Source organism: Populus euphratica, unplaced genomic scaffold (assembly GCF_000495115.2).
Source record: "Populus euphratica unplaced genomic scaffold, PopEup_1.0 scaffold46.1, whole genome shotgun sequence".
NCBI lineage: Eukaryota > Viridiplantae > Streptophyta > Magnoliopsida > Malpighiales > Salicaceae > Populus > Populus euphratica.
The window spans coordinates 1-10,226 of record NW_011499852.1 but is presented as its reverse complement, the minus strand read 5'-3'; the positions used below and the strand labels follow the sequence as shown (position 1 = coordinate 10,226).

The window sequence follows — 10,226 nt, the reverse complement described above, 5'->3', positions numbered from 1 at the left end:
TTATTTTGTTGAATTGGTTTGTTAACACTTCTTTTCTTGTCTTCGACTCCGTGACTGAAAGATTATTTTCTTTCATGGTCATATTTTCTTTCCTTCCATTTTTCCGTGCATAAGCCTTAGCCCATTTGCTGCATGCATGGTCAAGTTGCAGAGATTCCAAAATACATATCCCGTATCAACTACACTGTTGTACGGAAAGCACACAACTTCGACCCTAAAAATCTTTGTTTGATATAAGTAAGGCATGGCAAGGCTGATCCAAAAAGATAATAAAGGAAAATATTCCAGAGGAAAAAGCTGCTGTTTCTATCGCCAAAGATACAGGTGATCATAATGTGCTGGCTAGCGGTGGCTTAGCTCACACCAAACGTGAATTACAGCAGAGATAACTAAATATACCAACACCACACAATCAATTTCATCGGTTGACTGGTTATGGAACTCAACCAAAATAGCCAACTTGCTTAATTAATTATTTAAACTCCATTTTCTTGCAATACAACCAATTACATAGTCATTTATGTACATTTTGCATTGAATTCTCTTGACATGTACATGACTGAGCTGGAAAAGCTAGCTATTTGTTTCTGATCAGAATTCAGAGCAAACAGATGTGTGTGTGTGTGTGTGTGTATTTTACTATATACATTAGAACATGTATATATCTAAAAAATAAGTAGGATCGCACTTTGCCCGAGAAGCTTATCCCTTCCCTCCATATCTTATCTTTTCCACTCTTTCAACTAGTGGGGTCTTTAACTTCGAGAATTTCGAAAGATCACTGATCAAGCACCATCCTCACTAAAGAGAGCTTAGATAAAATATGATTTTTTTTAATAAAGAATTAACACAAGAATTTAGAAATTTTAGCAAATTAACACAATTTAAAAAACTTCTGATAAAAAAATACACTTTCACCTTGACGTGTTTTTAAAACACAACATTTACTAAATATTATAATTTTCAAATATAATAAGATACTTATCGCCTTTCAGAAACACGATAACTTAACATATATCATGGTTAAGAAGAATGGCTTTTTCTTCTTGATTCTATGATTATTTAAGGCTTTCTTTCACTGTCATACCTCCACCCCGACCTCCTCTGCTCTCTTTCATGTAGACTTGAGCAACACTTTCTCTCTCTTTTCCTTTCTCCACATCTTCCGTGCGTATACACAAACAAATATGAAGAATACAAAGAGGAAACTTCTTGTGGCAGCCCTTAACAAATGGAGAAAGATGGGAAGTAGAGCCATGCTTTGCTGTGAGTATCAGTGGGGTTTGTGGCCTTCCATGCGTGAAGGGAAATCAATTCCAAGGGATGTCCCAAAGGGTCATTTAGTGGTCTATGTAGGTGAGAACAACAAACGGTTTGTAACCAAGATTACCTTCCTCGAGAATCCACTCTTCAAGGCATTGCTGGATCAAGCTCAGGATGAATATGATTTCACTGGTGACTCCAAACTCTGTATTCCTTGCGATGAGAGCATTTTCCTTGATGTTGTGCGCTGCGCTGGCTCTCCACAGGATCGAAAGTCCTGTTTTTCTCTTTAAGAATTAATCCGTGGAGCTTTTGCAAAAACATTGATTGCTTCAAGAGACTTATGTACACTAATGCAAATATGTAGCCAAAAGATGCTGCACACCAAGTAGGATTGTAACATAAAGATTGTCCAGCTCATAATTGTAATTCAGTCCAGAAGTACTGTAATTTTGTCCTGATTTAAAATCCTGTTTCCTATGGATAAAATGAAACTCGGTCAACATAACATAAAATAACGAACCAGTTATATATATATATATATATTTATATTTATTTACATGAGGTGTCCGGACCAGCTTGCGCGCACCATGACTAATCCCCACGGTCCACTGAATACCCTGCAAACCCAGTAGGCATGTAAGGCACCGCGAGAGTGACAGGCGTGCACGCCAGAGCTCGAATCCAGGTGCAGTGGAAGGAGACAAGCCCCTTCCACCACTAGACCAAGCACTGGTTTGCAACGAACCAGTTATATTTAAGTAGATGGGATAAGGTCAAGAGCTTTAGTTAAGAACTAAGTACTAATTTATGACGTAACCAATTGATTGGTTATTTATTATACGTTGACACTAATTTGATTTAAAATATATTTAAAATTAATAATTTCTTTATTTTTAATAATCATTTATTTTTTATTAAGAAAACTAATATTTAATTAATGAATATAAAATAAAGATAAAGTTATTAGAGTAAAATTACTTTGCAAATAAAATTATGAATTATTTATAATTGTGAGATTCTTATTGCATTAAAATATTATTCTTAAAATGTTTTTAGTCAATACTCTATTAAGAGTGGATATTAATTTGAGCTATTAAAATTGAAATATATTATATTTTTTTATGGAATGAAATAACTATTCTTATAAGCTGAGGTATAAGAGATATCTAGAACTAATATGTAGGTATTTATTAGATAACATATACATTGAATTGACTCGTATGAGAATTTCATATGAAGAGATCTATTGACTCACATGATAATTGTATAAGTGATAATTATACTTGAAATCACTAAGTTATCTTATATATGAAATGTTATGCTTTAATTCTAACTACACGTTAACCTAATTAAGGATAACAAATAAGTAGAAATTGAGTATAACTTGAACTATATAAAAGTATTTGAGTGATTAAAATGTAATTCATCATCCAATATAAATTAAGAGAAATTTTCTACATATTCTCAAATAGTATTGATTATGAAATTTTTAAGGTGAAATAAAATTTGTAAAGAATTTTAAATTTTATTCAAAAAATCAATAACTATATAGTTAATATCAAATATAATTTGATAGAGTAGACATACTTTATGTTATGATATTTAAACCAGAACATTATTGACAAAAGGATAATAATAACCTGAGAAACTGTTTAATGAAATATCAAGTCAAATCACATATGACTTTCTTAATATTTGAGTGTAGCGATGTCGTGGTCGCACAAATTAATTACCCTAACTTAAAACACAACATACAAGATAGTATAGAGCAAGCAAGGGGTCGTTCCCACAAGAAAGATTTAGTTCAGATTTTTATGCTATATGTTATGCAATTGGGGGGTTTTGATTTGTAATGATCTAAACTATGGAAGAAATTAAACTAGCAAATAAAATCAATTGAAATCAAAATTTATCAAGAAAACAAACCTTAGTTGCAAGCACACATCCACCAACAGAAATTAGAACCGATCCTTAAAACAAAACTACAATTTATATTCTGAATTTTTATCTTTTCTTAATGTTGGTTAATTGACGGATCCGCCGTATAACTAACCCTAACCAACAAACAATCACAATGTCTGCATTAATGATTTAGTTCAATGGCAGCCCTAAGAACTAGATATTTGAGTGTTCTTCCTAAGTTTAATAATGTAGTTCCGCCATAATTATCATGCTTAGTTGCTTCACAAGTTCATACATCACAACTTCGGTTTTGATATCAAACTTAGCAATAAATTGTTCACAATAATAACTTAGAGTTCCGCTCTAGCAATTATCAACAACAATCACAGAAATATGCATAGGAAAATGATCATACTCATTCATGATATAAACTGAAAATAAAAGGAAGAATAAATCTCACGGTTCTTGAAATCCGAAGGTTTGTTGTGTCCTTGCAACCAAGAAAATAGCTTAGCCTTACATAACTATTGAACAACTACTTTTAAAGAATGAAGAGAGCATGATTTTTGGGTTTATAGAGGAGAGAATTTGTGTTTCTTAACTTCTAGTTGCTGCCCCCCTTCTCTCCTCTCTCTCTTTCTTTTTATATGCTAAGAAACCCTAGTTCCTAATTTACAAAGTAGTCCTCCTTTAAGTTGATAATTGACATTTAAGTACTTCAATAACTATTTTCCCTAAAAAAGAGAAATAGCCTTGCATGAAATCTTCAAGCTCTGACTTAGAGGAGCTAAATTGCTGATATAAAAACTTGGATGACGGTTTAGAAGCTTCGAAATGTAATTTAGACTTATTTCTTCATGAAACCTGATTGCTGGCAGAATTCAGTTGTTATCTTTGAAAAATCATATCTCCCTCATTTTGTATAAATTGGACTTCTATAGCTCCAGATATTGAATTTTGAATAGACAAAGGTCAAAAGTGGCAGAATGCGAGATTTGACTTTGAAGGATGTGATTTCCATGATCTTTCTCTTTTTATTTTTCTTGCATTACATTTCCAGAAAGGTATGGATGTTAGCAGGTATGGATGTTAGCTTTTTAGTGCCACTGGAATCACTTCATTTCGATCTCTATAACTCACGCTCTGCACAAAACATTGACTGAACATCAAATCTGCCAATTATCTCCAATTTACTCCTTTTTGTATTTTTCATCCAAAAGTGCCTTCAAAACATAAAACAAAGAATATCAAGGCATTTTACATATAAAACATGAACAAAACATTAGGTAAATATGGGTGAAACTATCGAATAATATGGTTACATCATTGAGGAATCATGACATGTTGCTAGACAAGGTATTTGATCTTCATATGTAAATTAATCAATTTTTAAATTAATAATAAATTAAATTATTTAATTTAATTAATCATATTTTGATTAGGATTATAATTTATATTTGTACCAACATACTAGGAACTTAATAACACATAATAAGAATCATTGGACATAAATTAAACCGTGGTGATTAATAAAATGTGACTTGATTGAAAATAGAGGTGAGCAAAAAAACCCAAAAAACCTATTAAACTGAGATAACTGGAAAAAAAATAACCTAGAAAACCAAATCGTGAAAAAAAACAAATTAGAATTTTTAAAAAATCCACTGGTTTGGTTTCAGTTTTATAAGCCCCGAACTAAAAAAAGCAAACCGATTCGAAACCAAACCGGAAAAAAACCTAAGCCAAACTAAAAAAACCAAGACAAACTGATTTAAACTGATTTTTTCTTAAAATAACTGAACCGAACCAAAACCTATTGATTTGAACCAGTTTAATTTTTAAAAAAACTAGTTTGTTTATTTGTTTTTGATAAAAATCAAACTGAATAAAAAATAATCAATTATAATTGAAAATAAATTTTAGAATTTAAGGACTAGAATGTAATCTATACAGTGATTATATTTCTAGACTTAAAGAAATCAAATAAGAATGACTTGATTGAATAAATTTTTAAAATTATCTTGAAATAATAAATGTAATATTATTTAAAAAAAATGATATTTTACCATATATAGAGTTCTATTTTAAAATTTTTCTGTAAATAAAATATTATACTTTATATTTTTAAATAGTGAAGCAAACAGAAAAACAATGACAACCTAACCTTAAAAAAACCAATTAAACTTAAAAAAACATTGATATTTAAATAATTTTTATATAAATTTTAAATAATTTTAAATTGTTTAACCAGATTCATGATATTTCTGAAAAACAATTTAAATTACTGTTTTTGCTATACTTATATGCTTTGAGAAAACATAACACTAATTACATTATCAAAGCTTTCAATAGAGAATAAATTTGCAGTTCGATGATCCACCAAAAAAAAATAATTTACAGTTTGATACACGAAAGCTTTCACAAGGCAGAAGTTTGACTTCAAAAGCAAGTTGGCCTAGTATTTAGTCATATCACGTGTTACCTTGCATAACTAAACATATTCTATTCAGACTCGGCTAAAATCTAATTTATTTATTTTTATTTATTTTTTAAAATTAATATTTTTTATTGTTTTCAGCTTATTTTGACGTGATAATATAAAAAATAATATTTTATAGTAATATATTTCTAAATAAAAAATACTTAAAAAAACTATTATTACACTTCCAAATTCCCCATGCTATACAATGCTATAAAATGGGAAGAAATTAAGGTCATTGGATGTGCAATAGTCATCACGGAGACGTTTCCATGTATGGTCACTGGTGAAGACCGAAATGTTAGTTTAATGGACAGATTCTTGCAGACTCCCTATTTGAAATCAGTGTCTCCAGGTCGGCACGGAAACAGTTGCAGGGGATCTTGCTCATCACATGAGACGCTTTTAATCACCGTTCCAGTGGAAGCCAACAACATGCTATAGCTTCAATTAAAACCTCTGGCCGAAGGCATGGTGACTTGCTGATACAAAGAGACATGACAGAACAGGGAATGGAGAATAAAGAGAGAATTCTACCCTCCTCTGCCAACAGCCTCCGGCTCCTTGAATTTACTCCTTTCCTGCTCTATGTTCATAGGCTGCTAGCTATGGCTCTCTCTGCTGTGATCGCCTATCATAGCCATCTCGACGCGAAAACGTGCTGCAAAACAAAGAACTTAGCAAAATGAAGACATGTAATACATTTTGGCAAGCTGAGTCATCATCAACTACTGGGTACTGAGAGAAATTAAATGCCTGCATTTTTAATTCTCTAGGATGTCTCATAAACTCGCTTTAAAGTCTATACAAGTGAAGGCTAACTATTAATATTCTATACTTTGTCAAACCATTCATTTTGTAGATTAATAACTGCAACTGATAAGAGGAGAATTAAGGTTTTTTTCTGGACCGAGAGGCAAAAGCAAAGTTATAGTCTAGTACTTGGCTCGGCAATGACCTTCTTCAGGAAACAAACGGTTGCGGTTGATAGCTATTTTTTTCTTTTCTTTGGATGCCATAAAACTGGGAAAAAATCATCTCAGTTTCATAAAAATGCTCGATCCAATAAAACGTTTCCCTACTCTCTGCTCTACACAGAAGTTATCAGATCGCAAAGCATTCTTCGTTTAGCCAGGGAAGGAAAAAGCAGAACCAGCAAGTTTAATGGACCGAGCATTGCACCACTGGTTGCCACTGCTCCTGTGCCCCTGCAAAAAAATAAGATTCTTGGGCTCGTATCAGGGCTACATTAACCGTACACCCAGCATTTGAAGAGTTGCCTGCCAAGTGAAGTACACTGACAGGAAGTCATCAGCTTGGACCATCTTGGGATCCGTCCAAGCCAAACCATTCCATATCACTGCCATAAAACATACCAGACTTGGAGTATGTTAATTTTTAAAGTTTTTTAAATTTAAAAATATATTAAAATAATTTTATTTATTTTTAAAAATTATTTTTGATATTAGCATATCAAAATAATTTAAAAATACTAAAAAATATTACTTTTGAAGAAAAAATAAAATAAAATTTAAATTTATTTAAAAAAAAATTGAAATGCAAAAACAAAGATAGTCTAAAATTCTTTAAATACTTAAAGAATTATAAAAAAACAAATGGTTAAAAATTAATAAAGAACCAAAGGTTAATTACAGGTTAGCTAATTTGTGATGGGAAGATGAAAGACTTGCCATTAGCGTGATTAGGATGCCCTTCAAATGCTTGAAGAACTATAAATTTTTGTACATTTTAAACAACTTGTACATACCATTACTGTTTTCAATTAACACACAGAAATCTTGAAGTGATATCCCTGATGTCAGGGCATAGGTGAAGGACAAAGCTAGGAATCAAAAGAAATGACTGGAAGAAGCCGTTTCCAAAATCCTATGCAAGAATTTCTCAGCACATGTTTTAGTTTTAACTAATAATATTCTAGTAGTTATTTAATATAATTTATTTTATAAAAATAGATAAATACAAGTAGAAAAGAGAAAAATTAGTTGAGATATTCTTATTTTTTTTTATAAATAATGAATTTTACTCCTTCTCACACTTGTGTGTCTTTCTTTTCAAAATAGATCATATTATGTAATTAATAGGAGGTAAATAGTTACAGCTTGAACATCATAAAATTTTTCACAAAGTATTAATATATACGTTTTGTAGTCAATCAATTAATTATATATAATATTAATTTTATTTATATAAATATATTTTATTTTTAATAAATAATTTATTTATTTGTAATATTTAATTAATGAATTTAATATTTGATTAATGAATTTAGAATAAATATAAAATTCCCGAGAAAAAAAATACTTTGCAAAGAAAATTATAAAAATATTATAATAATGGGATTCTTATTGCATCAAAATATTATTTCTAAATATTCTTGGTCAATACTCTGTTAAGACCGAACATTAATTAGAACTGTTTAGACTAATATATAATATATTTTATCATTTATGATAAAAAATAATTTTTCTTATAAGCTGAGGTATGAGGGATAATAAGAACTAATATGTAGATGTTTGTCAAATGATATGTACACTAAATTAACCTATATGAGAATTTCATATAAAGAGATCACTCGTGTCTACAGAAAGATTCACGTGATAATTGTGTAACTAATTGTTAAAATTGAAATAACTAAGTTAATTTATTTAAATAATTTTATGCTTTGATCCTGCTATATGTTGTCCTAATCAAGTGTAGCAAATAAACATATATTGAGTATAATATGAACCATATGAAGGTATTTGAGTAATTAAAAGATAATTAATGACCCTAGGTGAATTAAAATTTTTTTTTTATATGTTCTCAAATAATATTGATTGCAAATCCTTGTGTAAGGTGAAATGAGATTTCAAAAGAATCAATGACTATTGTATTGAGAATAAACATGGTTTAATAAAGTAGACACACTCTATGCTATAATGTTAAACCATAACATTATTGATGAATGAATAATAATTATATTAAGAAAGTGATCACTGAGAAGTTAAGTCAAACCACTTTTGACTTTCCTAATATTTAAGAGATCATGACAGGTTACTAAATATCATGCTTGATCTTCAATATAAATCAATTAATTATTGAATCGATAATAAATCAATTTATATAATCTTATTTTATTTAGGATTATGATTTATATTTGTACCAACTTATTAGAAAACTTAATGGGTCACACACATAAGAGCCATTAGTAAAAAATTAAAATGGGATAATTAATCAAGTATAACTTGATTGTAAATAAGACTTAAAAATTAAGGACTATAATGTAATTTATATAAGTAATTACAATTCTAGACCTAAAAAAATAAAATAAGGACTTTATTAAATAAATTTCTAAAATTATCCTGAAATAATATATGTGATATCATTCAATGAGAAAATTGATATTTTTATCATTTATAGGGTTCTCAGGTTTTCATTTAAATAAAATGTTATGCCTATTATTTTTAGTACAGAGACTATGTAATTTATAAAACATATGAAAAACATAAAAAAAAAGAACTACTACTCAAAGGTATAATAATCTTTCTCACCTAAATGGGTATATAAGATTTTGCACTAGTGGTTCGTATGGATTATCATTAGAGGATAGACATTTGGATAACTTATGTTTTGCGATAATCGAACTTTGTATCAATTACTCAAAGGAAAAAAAAAAAAAACATCTAATCTGTAGGTAATCTTTGTATAAACTCTGAACACCATTAGATTTGTCTAATTAAATCCTTGAAATTCCTTAGAAAAATTAAATTTATCATTTTTGCTATGTGTATATGCTTCAAAAAAACCCAGTATCAAAGCTATTGTTAGACAATTAAAGTTGTTGATTGCATGTCTTAATTAACATTGACGTTAATTACACATTAAATTTGTGTGTAAAATTATTTTCCCCCAAAAATATTATTTTCTCTCATGTTCTTTTTTTTTTAAAATGGCAACTATTTTGGTCATATTTGGCTAGATTTTTTGCATCTACAAATTTGACCAAATATTTTCTTAAAAAACTTTTAGGTGGCTTGCTACAATTATTAGTGATGATGCTAACTTTGTTGGTGCCCTTGCTTGTGCTATATGCACAATCAATCACTGATAGTAGTAACCACAACAACATTAGAAATTGTTGGTGACACGACTAAAAGATTGATGTCTTCTCCAGAGTGCAGGAGTGTCGAAGTAATAAATAACCCGGCAAGACCGGGGTCGAACCACAGGGAGGTTAATTGTACAAATTATAAATACAATAATACAACAATAACAACAACAACAATAATAGTAATAACAATAACAATAACAATAATAATAATAATAATAATAATAATAATAATAATAATAATAATAATAGTAAAGAAAAGGAAGAAGAAGAAGAAGATGATGATAAGAACTTTGAGATAGAATATTAACGTAAAGATTTAACAACGATAACAATAAATGTCAAGATTAGAGGATCCACTAATGGTATGTCAAACAAGTATAGTATAAACTCTTATTAGTCAATTGGAAACCATACACAAAGGAGGTTCCAATCAGATTATAGATTGTTAACATGATTACATTAGTCATC

General features: G+C 29.5%; 1 protein-coding gene across 1 annotated transcript; it reads left to right on the top strand.

Annotated features, from left to right (window-relative positions):
* The first annotated feature begins 1,046 nt into the window (after positions 1-1,046).
* LOC105122023 (SAUR-like auxin-responsive protein family) lies at positions 1,047-3,699 on the top strand. The gene is made up of 2 exons (XM_011020926.1): positions 1,047-1,542; positions 3,647-3,699. The coding sequence occupies exons 1-2, from the start codon at positions 1,188-1,190 to the stop codon at positions 3,697-3,699; spliced, it is 408 nt and encodes a 135-aa protein (XP_011019228.1). The 5' UTR covers positions 1,047-1,187.
* Positions 3,700-10,226: the final 6,527 nt, after the last annotated feature.